At 44.7% G+C, this 17,155-nt stretch overlaps 1 protein-coding gene across 1 annotated transcript in view; it reads right to left on the reverse strand.

Annotated features, from left to right (window-relative positions):
- Positions 1 to 9,067, reverse strand: part of LOC125465683 (hippocampus abundant transcript 1 protein-like) — a 115,126-nt gene extending 106,059 nt beyond the window's left edge. The window contains exon 1 of the mRNA XM_048559415.1: positions 8,845 to 9,067. Coding sequence (XP_048415372.1) covers positions 8,845 to 8,925 — 81 coding nt within the window. The 5' untranslated portion in view covers positions 8,926 to 9,067. The remainder of the gene's footprint in view (positions 1 to 8,844) is intronic.
- Positions 9,068 to 17,155: the final 8,088 nt, after the last annotated feature.

Below are 17,155 nucleotides of genomic sequence, written 5' to 3' on the forward strand. Positions count from 1 at the left end.
AGCGCGCGCGAGAGAGAGAGAGAGAGAGCGAGCGCGCGCGAGAGAGAGAGAGAGAGAGCGAGCGCGCGCGAGAGAGAGAGAGAGAGAGAGAGCGAGCGCGCGCGAGAGAGAGAGAGAGAGAGAGCGAGCGCGCGCGAGAGAGAGAGATGAGAGAGCGAGCGCAGCCGCGAGAGAGAGAGAGAGAGAGAGCGAGCAGCGCGCGCGAGAGAGAGAGAGAGAGAGAGAGCGAGCGCGCGCGAGAGAGAGAGAGAGAGAGAGCGAGCGCGCGCGAGAGAGAGAGAGAGAGAGAGAGCGAGCTGCGCGCGAGAGAGAGAGAGAGAGAGAGAGAGCGGGAGCTGCGCGCGAGAGAGAGAGAGAGAGAGAGCGAGCGCGCGCGAGAGAGAGAGAGAGAGAGAGAGAGAGAGAGCGAGCGCGCGCGAGAGAGAGAGAGAGAGAGAGAGCGCACGCGAGAGAGAGAGAGAGAGCGAGCGCGCGCGAGAGAGAGAGAGAACTGGTCAGAGGAGGGCAGGAAGGGTAGAGGTACAACTTCTTTCCATAAGCAAGAGTGAGGCCACAGAAGAATTTGAAAAGCTCAGCAAGAATGTTAAAGTGATTTAACTGTCTCAAGTACAAGGATGACATGGATATGGGCACTTCATATTTTATTTTGATTGTATGAACTGTTTCATGACTACTCAGCTTTCGGAGTTAAGACAGATTTACAAAGGAATTCTTGCTTTTTTGGATAGTTGCAAATGTTTACACACCACAGACAATTGCAAATACACTTACTCTATGCTGAGTTTCATGCTTAAATATATCCCTTTGCTTCTCAAACCAGATTTAAAGTTCAAATCCTGGCGGGCAACATGGACATTCAGCTGAAAGTAATACAGAAGCACAACCATAAACAGTCAGTTTCAACCTCTTATACTGGTGAGAGGTAGAAAGGGTACTAAGCTTGCAATAAGTGTTGAGATATTCATGTGGCTTCCTCATATTTTGCTCTGCGAAATTTCATCTCATCTGTGCCTGGAGGTCAAACAAATTGTTGTACAAAGAAACAGTGGAGGAGTCAGGTTATGTTAATCAAAGTAAATATGGAGACTTATGAGGCACGATCCATAGTCAATGAAGCATAATCAGGCCAATGTACTAAATATTAAAAGAATTTCAGCTCCAATAATTTGAACATTCCTCTCCCAAAATGTCAATTTCCACCAATATGTATGATGTGGACAGAGGTGCACTGGAACATCACCTCCAAATCCGATCTGGATACGTCACTTTCTGTTGAGTGAATTTATATTTTCCCACACCCCAGAAAGTACAAATATTTTTATAAAACCTCATACACAGTTAAACTGAACCTGAATTCTCAACTAATTGCTAGGACGTGCAATAAATAGGCCGTTTTTCACAAGATCAGCATAAGATGCTCTCAACATTGCAACAGTAACAGGCCCTGATTTGCTGGCATTCCATCTCGCTTGTTCCTGAGTGAGCACTGTTTTTGCACCCGACTTTGCATTCCCTACCTCACCAAATTAAACTGGATGCTGATGAAAATGAAGCAACCAAAATAGTTGGATTTCCCAATTAACCAACACAAAGTAAACCTCTGCAAATTGACCTTTAAATGGCAATCCAACATTTGAATGCACAAAATCTTTGCTTGTCACTTAATTTATTGTGAATCTCTTAATGCAAGGAAAGCAGACCTAAAACAACCAGCCAGATGACATGAATGACCTCAGCTATGCTGATGTTAAATAAAACTTCGTACAAAATCAATTTTCAAACCACCTCAGAGAGACAAAGGCCATCAACATTCATTAGAATTCCCTTCAATTGTGTGATCTTTAAGGGAGCCAACAGTCAGTCGGATTGGGCTCCCAATAGGAATTTAATCTGCTCTGAATTCTAGAAAAGGGTATAAAAATATTAGACAACCATTAAAATGTATTCAGACCAAAGGCCAGACCAAAACTGGATCTAGTTTGTTGGTATTCCTTGCTATTGGCAGCCAGCACAGGTTTCCTGCAAATTCAGTGAATGAACCCATCTTTAACACTATCGAAAAGGACCCTGTGCTCAGAGCCTTGGTGCAAAATAGAAGGGCGAGCAGATTCACAAAATGAACACAGCAGCTGGCACTTGCAAGTTTTTTTTTAGTTATTACAAAGAATGAATGCTGCAAGAAATATAGTAACATATTCAAAGAAGTTTCAAATCATACCGCTGTTGACGAATACCTCTTTCTGGGCGTAGAGAAAAAAAAGTGTTCTTAAGACAGCATTCCCTTTACCCAGTTATAAACAGCATTGTTACAAATGAATATTTTTGGACACTTTTATCCAGGTGCTGCCATCATTTTCTATGTCTAGTTTCAATACTTCTTACTTTCATTAGTTTATTTTCAATATATACTCCAGATGAGACATGCAAGATGTAGTGTACAGCACAGAAGCAGGCCATTTGGACCAAATGGTCCACGCCACCATGCGCACTCCACACACACGCAAGTCTCCTCCCATCTAATCAAAATATCTATTTCCCACTCAAACAAGCGTAACAAGGGCTGGCGGCTCACATAGAAGATTTGCTGGTCAAGTTTTCCAGTTCTCAAAGAAAACTACACAACCAGTGAAGGGTCCTAACTAGTTTAGGATCAGAGAATGATATTGCATAGGAGGCAGCCATTCAATTCAGTGTGCATGTGCTGACTCTTTGACAAGGCCAGCCAGTTAATCTCTCTTTCCAGCTTTTCTCTTGTCTATACTCTTCAGCACAAACTCATCCACTCCGTCTTCTCTGCTTGGAAGGACTAACACTAATTTTTTATTTCTTTATTCTAATAATTTATTCTTAAGATTTTGTACCTAGATACTATTTGTACCTAAGATGTTGTGAAGGTATGTAATTCTAGAGACTTTTTTATTTTTATTTGCTAAAGTGTTTTGGAATGTCCTGTGTTTTTCAAAGGTACCATATAAAAACAAATCATTCTCTTCTAGATCATAATAGCAGAAGGTGAACTTTTGTAGGTGCACTTTCCTGGTTAACTGAAGTGTTCTGTCTAGTCTGAGACTTTCATAAGCATCATCCTCATTGTAGACCACAGGCAAGGAATTTGCAAACCACAAAAGGTAGCAAACTATATCTAGTCGTTTTGAGAGATGAACATCAAGTTGAGCAAAAAACCGGCAAAAGTATGACTGAGATTTAAGCAATGTTACGCTCGGTCAGGAATCTTTCAAGTCAGATTGTTACGTGTGTATGAGAAATCATGGACGGCAAGTAATCTTGAATGAAAAGGATACTTTGAGCTCTCTGTCAATCCCTTACGTAAAGCATGTTGAACTACCCCCTGCAGTTAAATGGTGAAATGGGTAAAACATGAAGGAGGAACACGAGTAGACCATTAAGTCCCTCAAGCCTGACGTCATTCAATAAGATCATGACTGATTTGACTTTTTTTAAAAAAAATCATGTGCTCTGACACATAATTGAATACTTTTCTCCCCCTCATCAAATCACATGATATTTTTACATGTATGAACCACAAGTAAATCACCGTGTTTTCCAATTAATTTATATGGAAAGCATATCGAGGGCAATGCAGACTAAAGGCAAGGAAGAGGAATAGAGAGCAGGAGGAGCCAAATCAAAATGGAGTTGGAAGGGGAGATAAAGCACCCTGTCGTCCCCATCTCTCTCTAGGCAGAGAGGGCATTGGTGGACACCTGGGCACAAAGAGGGGCAGGAAGTTCAGAGCTATGACCCCCTTCACAGTAACGAGTCCGAGTGTTCTCAGACACCAGTCGCTGAATGTAAGTGTGCATGTGCAGCAGACAGTCAAGGCAGCAAATCACATTTTAGCCTTCATTGAGAGGGTTTGAGTACAGAAGCATAAATGTCTTGCTGCAATTATACAATACATTTGTGAGGCCACACCTGGAATACTGTACGCAGTTTTGGTCTCCTTATCTGGGGATGAACGTTCCTACTGCAGAGGAGGTGCAACAAAGGTTTACCAGACGGATTCCAGGGATAGAAAAACTGACAGATTTTATCAGTTTGAACTTTACATACGGGTGGGGTCCAGAAGTAAGGGGACCTCAAATAAACCTGTAAGAAGGGAAGCAAGATGGCACCAGCAAGCAAGAAGTTGGATTGAAGTGTTTCTACCTCAATGTCAGGAGCGTACGGAATAGAGTGGGTGAACTTGCAGCATGGGTTAGCACCTGGGACTTGGATGTTGTGGCCATTTCGGAGACACGGATAGAGCAGGGTCAGGAATGGTTGTTGCAGGTTCTGGGATTTAGATGTTTCAGTAAGAACAGAGAAGATGGCAAAAGGGGCAGAGGTGTGGCATTGTTGGTCAAGGACAGTATTACAGTTGCAGAAAGGATGTTAGGGACTCGTCAACTGAGGTAGTATGGGCTGAGGTTAGAAACAGGAAAGGAGGGGTCACCCTGTTGGGAGTTTTCTATAGGCCTATGAATAGTTCCAGAGATGTAGAGGAAAGGATAGCAAAGATGATTCTCGACAGGAGTGAGAGAGACAGGGTAGTTGTCATGGGGGACTTCAACTTTCCAGATATTGACTGGGAACACTATAGTTCGAGTACTATAGATGGGTCAGTTTTTGTCCAGTGTGTGCAGGAGGGCTTCCTGACACAGTATGTAGATAGGCCAACAAGGGGCTAAGCCACATTAGATTTGGTACTGGGTAATGAGCCTGGCCAGGTGTTAGATTTGGGAATAGGTGAGCACTTTGGTGACAGCGATCACAATTCTGTTATGTCTACTTTAGTGATGGAAAGGGATAGGTGTATACCACTGGTCAAGAGTTATAGCTGGGGGAAAGGCAATTACCATGAGATTAGGCAAGATTTAGGGAGCATAGAATGGGGAAGGAAACTGCAGGGGATGCACATTAGAAATGTGGAGCTTATTCAAGGAAAAGCTCCTGTGTGTCCTAGATAAGTATGTACCTGTCAGGCAGGGAGGAAGCTGTGGAGTGCGGGAGCCGTGGTTTACGAAGGAGGTGGAATCTCTGGTCAAGAGGAAGAAGAAGGCTTATGTTAGGATGACATATGAAGGCTCAGTTAGGGCACTTGAGGGCTACGAGGTAGCCAGGAAAGACCTAAAGAGAGAGCTCAGAAGAGCCAGGAGGAGACATGAGAAGTTGTTGGCAGATAGGATCAGGGTAAACCCTAAGGCGTTCTATAGGTATTTAAGGAATAAAAGAATGACGAAAGTAAGATTAGGCCCAATCAAGGATAGTAGTGGTAAGTTGTGTGTGGAGTCAGATGAGATAGGGGAAGCACTAAATGAATATTTTTCAACAGTATTCACTCTAGAAAACGACAATGTTGTCGAGGAGAATACTGAGATACAGGCTACTAGACTAGGTGGGATTGAGGTTCACAAGGAAGAGGTATTAGAAATCCTTCAGAGAGTGATGATAGATAAGTCCCCTGGGCCGGATGGGATTTATCCTCGGATCCACTGGGAAGCCAGGGAGGAGACTGCCGAGCCTTTGGCATTGATCTTTAACTCGTCATTGTCTACAGGAATAGTGACAGATGACTAGAGGATAGCAAATGTGGTTCCCCTGTTCAAGAAGGGGAGTAGAGACAACCCTGGTAACTACAGACCAGTGAGCCTTACCTCAGTTGTCGGTAAAGTGTTGGAAAAGGTTCTAAGAGATAGGATTTATAATCATCTAGAAAAGAATAAATTGATTAGGGATAGTCAGCACGGTTTTGTAAAGGGAAGGTCGTGCCTCACAAACCTTATTGAGTTCTTTGAGAAGGTGACCAAACCGGTAGATGAGAGTAAACTGGTTGATGTGGTGTATATGGATTTCAGCAAGGCGTTCGATAAGGTTCCCCACAATAGGCTATTGTACAAAATGTGGAGGAATGGAATTGTGGGAGATATAGCAGTTTAGGTCGGAAATTGGCTTGCTGAAAGAAGACAGAGGGTGGTAGTTGATGGGAAATGTTCATCCTGGAGAGCAGTTACTCGTGGTGTACCGCAAGGGTCGGTGTTGGGTCCACTGCTGTTTGTCATTTTTATAAGTGACCTGGATGAGGGCGTAGAAGGATGGGTTAGTAAATTTGCAGACGACACTAAGGTTGGTGGAGTTGTGGATAGTGACAAAGGATGCTATAGGTTGCAGAGAGACATAGATAAGCTGCAGAGCTGGGCTGAGAGGTGGCAAATGGAGTTTAACGCAGACAAATGTGAGGTGATGCACTTTGGTAGGAGTAACCGGAAGACAAAGCACAGGGCTAATGGTAAGATTCTTAGTAGCGTAGATGAGCAGAGAGATCTCGGTGTCCATGTACACAGATCCCTGAAAGTTGCCACCCAGGTTGACAGGGCTGTTAAGGCATACAGTGTTTTAGCTTTTATTAATAGAGGTTCCGGAACTCGATCCCAAGAGGTTATAGTGAAGCTGTACAAAACTCTGGTGCGGCCGCACTTGGAGTATTGTGTACAGTTCTGGTCACCACATTATAAGAAGGATGTGGAAGCTTTGGAAAGGGTGCAGAGGAGAATAACTAGGATGTTGCCTGGTATGGAGGGAAGGTCTTACAAGGAAAGGCTGAGGGACTTGAGGCTGTTTTCATTAGTGAGAAGAAGGTTGAGAGTTGACTTAATTGAAACATGCAAAATAATCAGAGGGTTAGATAGCGTGGATAGGGAGAGCCTTTTTCCTAGGATGGTGACGGCGAGCATGAGGGGGCATAGCTTTAAATTGAGGGGTGAAAGATATAGGACAGATGTCAGAGGTAGTTTCTTTACTCAGAGAGTAGTAAGGGAATGGAACGCTTTGCCTGCAATGGTATAGATTCGCCAACTTTAAGTACATTTAAGTCGTCATTGGACAAGGATATGGACGTACATGGAATAGTGTAGGTTAGATGGGCTTGAGATCGGTATGACAGGTCGGCACAACAGAAGGCCGAAGGGCCTGTACTGTGCTGTAATCTTCTATGTTCTATTCTAACAGGACCACACAGGATAGAGGCAAGAAGGAAGTTGTTGTAGGTGGGGGAGCCCAAAACTAGTTTCAGGACACAAGGTAAACATTTAAGACTGAAATAAAGAGAAACTTCTTCGCAGAGGGAGGAGTGATCCTATGGAATTCATGACCACAGAAAGCAGTCAAGGTGAAAATATTCTATGATTTCAAGAAGGATGTGGATATAGCACTTGGAGCTTGGGAGGAAAAGCAAGCTATGGAGTTCGATGACCAGCAATGATTAAAAAAATCGATAGTCGAGCAGGCTCAATAGGCTGGACGACCGCCTTTTACTCCTATTATCCAAGTAAAGTTGCACTGGCACCCCTCAGTTTCTTTGTTCATTTTAGACTTGTCATATTCTGTTACCTGCTCCTTTTTAAGCATCCTTCTTCCTCCCTGCTTTCCATCATCTCCATAAAATCCAACTCTATGTTTTTGTCCCACCTCAATCCCTCAATTCTTTTGCATTAGCTACCTTCTGAGCACCATCACTGTGCTGCTCCAGTTTCCTGTGCTTCACTCATGACCTCCACTCTGACCACTGTTACTCACTTCCACTCTTACTGTCTTCACTGATAGGCCTGCCCTAATCCATCACCTCACCCACACCTTCAGCATTGGCTGCTACAACTCAACCTTATTAGTCATGAAAACTCACAGCACCAACTACCCACATTCAATCTGGCAATGATAGATTGCATCCTCTTCACTTACACATAACTCTCTCCCTAACAGCACTGTAGATACACCCACATCAAATGGACTGCAGGTCAAAGCAGCAGCTTATCACCACCTTCTCAAGAGCAACTAGAGATCGGCAATAATTGCTCACAGCACTATCTCAGATGATGAAAAATAACCTATGCCAATCATCACCAAAAAACTCTTATCATCCTACACATCAAACATCCCAACAAGATTTTTCCAGCCCATTTCATTTTTAAAAAACACCAAATTCTCTCGCATTCTCCACACAGGAACCAATATACCCTCATTTTCTCCATCACTGTGTAGAATGCACGCACCCCTTCACCACTGCCCAAAGCCAACATATATATAATCCAATGGCCCAAAAATTTCCATCAGACTTCATAAAACCTATTCACTGAACAGAAGCAAGACTGTGGATGCTGGGCACAGAAATGAAAATAAAAAGTGCTTGAGAAACTCAGCATGCCCGGCAGCATCTTTAGAAAGAAAAAAGAGAGTTAACGGTGAGTCTAACCTGATGATTTGTTATTTTGAAGCGTAATACTGGACTCAGAATATTAATGGTCTCTTTCTGTCTCTACAGATGCCATATCAACTCTTCCACTGTCCTCTCCCCAAACAGCACCTTCAACTCAGCTTGTCCAAATAAATACTCCATTGCACCCAGCATTACTCCACAACATATCCTCCTCAGCTGCCTCCTATAATACTTCCCACTCTCTTCAAATCACCACCCAAATGAACCACGCGCGATCACTCTACCTCAAACATATGTCAAGTCCCCAAAATACCATGTACCCAGCCTCGGCCCTCCTCATACCTACATCCCCTGAACTCCCTGCACCAACCCCGGCCTCTCCCCACTGCCCACCCAACCCCAAACCCACCTTCACCAGCACACCCACAAAAGTTCTTTCTTCCTCCTCCACTCTCCCACAGAACCCTCCCTCCCTCCCTCCCATGTTTCCCGACCACCCCCAAATCCCACTCCCTTACGCAGCCTTCCCCGACTCCAACCGTACCTCCAAACCGCCACCAACCCACCATGCCCCTTCACCCTCCTCCGCCACCTTCCCCGGGGTCGCCACCCCTCCTCAACCTGATCCTTACCGTGCCTCCGTCCTTGATGATGATTTTCTTGGCCAGCAGGACACTGCGGTTCAGCCGCTTCTTCTTCTTGCCCTGGGTCATGTTTCGTTCACGCGGCCCGAGCCGACCCGACCCGCCTCATCGCCATAGAGACGGCCGGAGCTGACGGCCGCGCAGAGACTCGGCCGCCATTTCCCGCAGCCCACCGCCAGCGCCTCAACCGAACCAGAGCCGCTGTCCAATAGCAAAGCGCCGACACGACCCGCCCGGCGCGACGTGCGTGCTGCAACCTAACCAGATAGCACGCCGCTCTAGCCTCGCCCACCTTACGGAACCTTCGTCACGGTCTGGCCCAGATGCCCGGGTTTCAATTGGTGAGAATCGACATCAATCACTGAGAACACGCACGGCAGTTCCTGGTTGGTCCGTGTGCGGGGAGGTCACAAACGACCTCTGTACGACGTTACACATTCGCCGTTTTGTAAAGGACAACTCCCATGGTCCATCAAACCGCCGTCTTGGTAATGGAACATTCTTGCGAGAGCTGTCATTCCCCATCTTGGTAATGGAAAGGACGTGAAACGGCTTGCGTCGCCATTTTGGTGAAGGGCGGTCATTGTGCAGTTCGAGTGACGATTTTGGTGCGGTAGTGTTGGAATGGGAGTTTGGCATTTGTCCTTCTGAAAGGCGACGCAGCTATGATCAAAGATAACAAGGTGTAAAGCTGGATGAACACAACAGGCCAAGCAGCATCTCAGGAGCACACTCCTGAGATGCTGCTTGGCCTGCTGTGTTCATCCAGCTTCACACTTTGTTATCTTGGATTCTCCAGCGTCTGCAGTTCCTATTATCTCTGATCGCAGCTCTGATCAAGTTGTCTGTTTTATGCTCAATATATCAACATTACTCACATCTACGGGGGGAGGCGAGGTCTTGTGGAATTATTGCTAGACTATTAAGCCAGAGAGTCAGGTTGAACAAAGGTTGAAATCCCATCGTGGCAGATGGTGAAATTTGAACTCCATAAATTAGGAGTTCATTGATGACCATTACAGATTGTTGGGAAAAACCATCAGGTTCATTGATGTCCCTTAGGGAAGGCCCCAGCCCATATACTTCAATCCAAAGTCTAGGTTGACTTTCCAGTCCTGTCTTGAGGGACTGCTAGACTGTCAAAGTGCTTTCTTTTGTTGGAGACCAAAAAATGATGCCTCGCCTCCCTGTGAAAGATTCCCAGCCACTTTTATGAAGAAAAAGGGAAGCATCTGAGGTATCTTCAATGTCTGTCACTCAAATGCCTCCCTTAGAAACAGGCCACTTCATCATTATCACTTTGTTAATTGTGGCCTGCTGTGTCAGCGCAGGCTTGAAGTGCCAAAGAACCTGTTCCTGTGCTGTATTGTTCTTTGTTCTTTGTTCACCAATCATGACCACAATTGGACGACAGGTACAATAGTACAATACCATGCTACTACCAGAAATAATATTGAGCACACCATGAAAGAGATCAAAGCAAGCAATTTTCTGGTTATTAAGGGGTTAAATATGATCGGTCTTAGGTAAAAGGTTAAACATTAGAGTTCTAGGATCAGAAGGCAAGAGAAACTGGCAAACAGAGTGACAGTTGTGAGGCTGTCTGATACTCACTTCCAACATTAATGAGAAAGTGGGCCATGATTAGATTGTATGGAAATAAAAGGATTCCAAAGAATAAAGAAACAGGCTGGGTTAAGTGTGATTGAAATCATTTACTTTCTTGGTGATTGAGCAGTTGGAGAAGGCATGGAAGTTCTGAAGATCTGAATGTAGGTTGGTAAGCTAGGTGAAAGGCTAAGGTGCTGAACCAGATACTAATTGATTTGATTTGATTAATTGTTGTCACATATGCCTAAGCACAATGAAAGGTTTTGTTTTGCGTGCAGTACAGGCAGATCATAACATACAAGGACATACAGACCAGAGGGTGATTGAACAGAGCAAAGCAGACAAAGTTACGGCTGCACAGGAAGAGTATAAAAGCAAAATCAACATTAGATTTGACATTTGAGAGGTCCATTCAGTAGTCTAATTACAAACCACATCTGTAAAGTAATAATCCCTAAATTAGCTCCTCACACAGTTCCACACTCGTCCTCAAATTTCATTTGTCCTTACTTTATTTTCTAAGCTAATGTTTTATTCATATGAAGAGCATGTCAGTTCAAGAGGATGATTCAACTGACTATATCGGATAGTGGTTGGAGGCAATCTGAGGAATATAGTGGAACTCATGAGAAATATTGCTGAAAAGAAGACATTTTATCAAAGTTTTTCATCTAACACTCATCAGGACAACTGAGAAGAATACAAATTCAACATTTATGCTGCGTGACAGGAGAATGGCTAGCAGATTCTGATTGATGGAAGTGTTGCCATGGAGAACACACCAATTTGTGTTGTTTGACAGCTAACTGCCAGAATTTGTTTAAGTTTTAAACCAGTTAGGTTGACCTTGATAGGTCCGGGTATTTCTGTTAATATTGAACCAGTGCATGGCTGTCAGCTATTTTGTTGAGTTGAAATGAACAGAGTGGGTGTACATATTCTTTCAGTCTGCCTGCAAAGAACAAGGTCAGAATTCACACACCACAAGATTCTACTCCAACAGATTTACTTGAGAGCTTTCAGAGCCTCTGTCCTTCTTCAAGTGTTAATGACAGAGGTAGTATCAGACTCAGAATTTATAAGTAAAAGATCAAAGGCTCATATCATTGGTAAGGATATACATTGGTAAGGATCTTACAGACCTAAGATGTTGTTAAATCTTTAATCCATTAAAAGGTTTTAATTGGTTAATATTTACATGTGAATCCCCGAATTCTTTTCCTGTCACAGTCCTGAGAGAACTGAAGGTTTCATCAGTGTAAAGAAGAGGTGTCATTTTAGGTCAGACAATGCATATCTGGTGTGAGGTCTTGTTTAGAATCTGTGTTTTAGTTTGGAGGCTAACTGGTTTTATTTCTAAAGTAGGAATTTATAAAATACCATATTGACTGATTGTCAATAGATTGTGTCCTTTTTGAACAAAATAAAATGTATCTGCAAATGAATTCACCGCATTGAATCACGGGTGTGTGTTTGGGTGTGGGAGAGACTCTGTGCGTGTGTGTGTGTGTATGTATGAGTGAGTGAGATAGTGTGGGAGAGAGACAGCGTGGATGTGTGTGTGTGTGTGAGAGAGAGAGAGATGGTGTGGATGTATATGGGTGTGTGTGTGTGTGTGTGTGTGTGTGTGTTTGATTGAGTGTATAGTGTGGTGAGGTTATCTGTCATGTGACATGAACTGAAGGTACCAGTTGAGACTGCCCTCATGGGTACAATATTTGGCTATCAGTGTCTGCTTGGCAACTCCGTGTTGTTATTTATCCCAAAGTCTGCCTTAGAGGACACACATGAAGATCTGAGGCCGAATGTCCTTGACTGCTGAAGTGTTTCACCACTGGGAGGGAACATCTCTGTCTTGTAGCATGTAACATAGATAATTTCTATCACTCAAGCTGTGTCACACTGAGAGCCCGAATGATAATCCTGAATTGGTTGATAGTGTAATACTCACTCACTCAGGAGAATCCAGCAAGTGTTGTCAAATTACAGAATCACCTCTAACATTGGACACTGTGTGCAATGAAATTCAGCTGCTGCAGTCAAGCCAAAAATATTTTCAGTCTGTCACACAAATGGGAAATATGGTATCTAAATTTCAGTGCTAGTGACAGCAATTCAACACTTCGTAGAATCCGTAGAATTCCTACAGTGTGGAAACAGACCATTCAGCCCAACGTGTCCACAATGTCCCTCTGAAGAGCATCCTACCGGGACGCATCCCTCTATCATTTCCCTGTAACATGGCATTCTCCATGGCTAATGCACCTGGCCTACACATCCCTGAATGATGCGTGCAATCTAACACAGACAATCCACCCTAACCTGCACATCTTTGGACTGTGGGCGGAAACTGGAGCACCCGGAGGAAACCCACACAGACACAGAGAGAAAGTTTGCAAAACGCACGCAAGCAGTTGCAGAAAGCCTATTTAAAGACAGAGGCTTGTGAATAATGACACTGCTAATCCTAGTTATCTAGGAGATGATTGAATAATTTCATCATCAATCCTGTCTAGAAAATGATTGGGTAGCTAAAAGTCTCTGAGGTAGAGACCCCCTAACATTCACAAACTTCTTGATGAAGAAAAATCTCATTTTCATTTTGAGTTACTTTGACACCCTGACCTCCGGGTTCTCCAGCCAGGGTTAACAGACTCTCAGCGTTGTGTGATGATACTGTGGCTTTAAGAGGCATATTTTATCCTTTTTGAAGAAATGTTGAGGCAGAGGTCAAAAGAGGTCTGCTCAAAGCCAATAAAGTAAACAGCTTGTGAGGCCTAGAGGTTTTATTTCAGTTGGAACAGTAGAAGCAACCTGAAGAATGGAGTCAAGCTCCCACCGAGCTAAGATTTTTAGCTTTCTGCAGTTGGTGGGGACTTGAAGCTTAATTGAGCAGGTCTTATTCTCTTCTCTGTTACAGCTAAAAGCTGGGGTTCTCTTCCTGCTGCTGGAATTGCATGTGAGACGACCTGTTTTACTGCATTTGCCTTTGCCAAGGGTGCGTTTCTGGGGTGTTAATATATTGGAACAGTTAATTTGTAGGAGTTAATATATATTGTTCTGTTAAGTATTTCAATAGCATTACAGTTAAGCCACTTCATTTATTTAATCTGTATTTTAACTGTAGTGTAAAAATAGAATATGTTTTGTTTAAAGTCAAGTTGTTTGACCAATCAAATTCCCTCTAGAGTATTACTCCTTACATTTACCTTTTAAAATAAGAAAAAAATCAAAGTCTAGAGTACATTCTTAATATATTAGAAGGGGGTTTGGTCTGGTCCTAAACAACTGATCCTGTCAAGCCCTTTTTATGAGATTGTCACTCATTCCTGGACAAGTCAGAGAGTGTACAATCTGTTCTCTTAGGACAAGTCACTCATCCCAGAAATCAATGCAGTGAACCTTTGTTGCAATCCTCGCAAGTGGGTACATCCAGCTGTGCGATCCATTTACTGCAGTTCATCATTAACCCCCGTATGTCACCCAATGAGTGTGAGAGATAGTATGGGGCTTCTCAGCAGAAATCACCCTGCCCCGAAGCTGACAGTTGTTACGAAGTTTTCAAGACGCTGACAGCAACAGACAGGGTACGAGAAATTATTTCTGTTGGATGGGGAGTGTGCGACTGCAGGGATCATATCTCAATGTTACAGTCGCGACTTTCCTCGGTGAAATTAATAAACGCCTCGTAAAGAGAGAGGTTTGGAATGCTCATATTCTTCATTAATTACTAATTTTAACATTCAAATTTTACTATCTTTGTTAACGAAAAATATTGAGGATTATGGGGACAGACTTTTTTTTAATCGAAGTTAGGTCATTGATCAGCCATGATCTCAACAGCTGGCAGACTCGAGAGCTGAAACATCTCCTCCATCATCCGGTGCCTTTAAAATCTGACCCTGCAATCCTTGTACAATCTCAGGCCATCTGCAAGATACCAGAAACAGATTTTCACCAAGTCTCAATCCCGTCATTGCAGAGGTACCAGAGAGGCGTGTGTGTGTGTGTGGGACCCTGTACCCCAGTGAGAGTCAGTGTGTGTGCGTGCGTGCGGGACCCTCCACCCCAGCGCGAGTCAGTGTTTGTGTGCGGAACCCTGTGCCCCAGCGAGAGTCAGTGTGTGTGTGTGTGTGTGTGTGTGTGTGAGAGAGAGAGAGAGAGAGTGACCGCACATCCTAGTGAGAGTCAGTGTGTGTGAATTGTTTCCCAGTAAGAATGGAAGAAGGATCAGGAACTGGAGCTGCACGACAGAACGTTCTTGAAAAGCATGAAAAGCTAATTTGACATTTCATTACTTCTCTGGTAATTAAGTTGCTGAGGAATGCAACCGCTTACTGATTGATTAACACTTGTAATCACCGCCTGCAATGAAGATGTGGCTGCCAATGGCAGCCGTTAAAATTCCAGGCATTGGACCCAACTGTGTAATTGAGATTAAAAGGGCAAACACTGAATAATGGAGGACCTAATTAATTTTGCATCAAGAAGTCTGTGAACAATGGATGCAAGCCTCAGCCCATGCAGTTAGAGGAATCTCAACAAGAATAACTCACCATTAGCTTCATCCCAAAAACATTTCAAAGTTCTTTCTGAGATAATGGGAACTGCAGATGCTGGAGATTCCAAGATAATAAAATGTGAGGCTGGATGAACACAGCAGGCCAAGCAGCATCTCAGGAGCACAAAAGCTGACGTTTCGGGCCTAGAACCTTCATCACAGAGGGGGATCGGGGGAGGGAACTGGAATAAATAGGGAGAGAGGGGGAGGCGGACCGAAGATGGAGAGTAAAGAAGATAGGTGGAGAGAGTGTAGGTGGGGTGGTAGGGAGGGGATAGGTCAGTCCAGGGAAGACGGACAGGTCAAGGAGGTGGGATGAGGTTAGTAGGTAGCTGGGGGTGCGGCTTGGGGTGGGAGGAAGGGATGGGTGAGAGGAAGAACAGGTTAGGGAGGCAGAGACAGGTTGGACTGGTTTTGGGATGCAGTGGGTGGGGGGGAAGAGCTGGGCTGGTTGTGTGGTGCAGTGGGGGGAGGGGACGAACTGGGCTGGTTTAGGGATGCAGTAGGAGAAGGGGAGATTTTGAAACTGGTGAAGTCCACATTGATACCATATGGCTGCAGGGTTCCCAGGCGGAATATGAGTTGCTGTTCCTGCAACCTTCGGGTGGCATCATTGTGGCAGTGCAGGAGGCCCATGATGGACATGTCATCAAGAGAACGGGAGGGGGAGTGGAAATGGCTTGCGACTGGGAGGTGCAGTTGTTTGTTGCGAACTGAGCGGAGGTGTTCTGCAAAGCGGTCCCCAAGCCTCCGCTTGGTTTCCCCAATGTAGAGGAAGCCGCACCGGGTACAGTGGATGTTCACCCCCTCCCCCCACTGCACCACACAACCAGCCCAGCTCTTCCCCCCCACCCACTGCATCCCAAAACCAGTCCAACCTGTCTCTGCCTCCCTAACCGGTTCTTCCTCTCACCCATCCCTTCCTCCCACCCCAAGCCGCACCCCCAGCTACCTACTAACCTCATCCCACCTCCTTGAACTGTCCGTCTTCCCTGGACTGACCTATCCCCTCCCTACCTCCCCACCTACACTCTCTCCACCTATCTTCTTTACTCTCCATCTTCGGTCCGCCTCTCCCTCTCTCCCTATTTATTCCAGTTCCCTCCCCCGATCCCGCTCTCTGATGAAGGGTCTAGGCCCGAAACGTCAGCTTTTGTGCTCCTGAGATGCTGCTTGGCCTGCTGTGTTCATCCAGCCTCACATTTTATTATCAAAGTTCTTTCTGCCTGCTGGCAACATGTCACATTTGGTAGATATCCAATATATTTGTGTATTACATAAAGCAGCTCCCAGTGTTAAAAGCAGCCAGCTTTTTTCCTAAAAATACACTGAAATATGGAAAAGCGAGTGAGTAGTGATGAATGTTTAAGTCCAGGCTGGATTCCTGCTACCTTCAGCCTGGGCATTGTTCTTTGTGGTGGATGTAAAATCCTTAGGGAGGGTGCTCCTGACCTCATTACATTTAATCATTTAATCATGGACAAAAGAGCTAGATTCCAGAAGTGAGGTGAGAGTGACAGGCCTTGACATTAAGGACACATTTGACCAAGTGTGCCATCAAGGAGCCCTATCAAAACTGAAATCAATGGGTATCGGGGAAAAACTCTCCACTGTTTAGAGTCATACCTGGCATATAGGAAAACGATTGTGGTTACTGGAGGCCAGTCATCTCAGCTCCTGGACCAAACATCTTCAGCTGCTTCATCAGTAACCTTCCCTCCTTCATAAGGACAGGAGTGGGGATGTTTGCTGAGCATTACACAATGTTCAGTACTATTCGCGACTCCTCAGATACTGAAGCAGTCCACGTTCACATGCAGCAAGATCTGGACAATACCCAGCTTTGGGCTGACAAATGGCAAGCAAAATTTGCACCACACTAATGCCAGGTGATAACTATCTCCAATCTAACACTGCCCTTGACATTCAGTGGTATTACCATCACTTAATCCCCCATTGTCAACATTCCAGAAGTGGACTCACCACAGAAATACAGTCGCTACGAGAGCAAGTTGGAGGCTAGTAATACTGCGCCAAGTAACCCAGGCTCCCCACAGCCAGTTCATCATCTACAAGGCACAAATCAGGAGTGTGATGGAATAATCCCCACTTGCCTGGATGGGTGCA

This window comes from Stegostoma tigrinum, chromosome 30 (genome assembly GCF_030684315.1).
Source record: "Stegostoma tigrinum isolate sSteTig4 chromosome 30, sSteTig4.hap1, whole genome shotgun sequence".
Taxonomy (NCBI): Eukaryota; Metazoa; Chordata; class Chondrichthyes; order Orectolobiformes; family Stegostomatidae; genus Stegostoma; species Stegostoma tigrinum.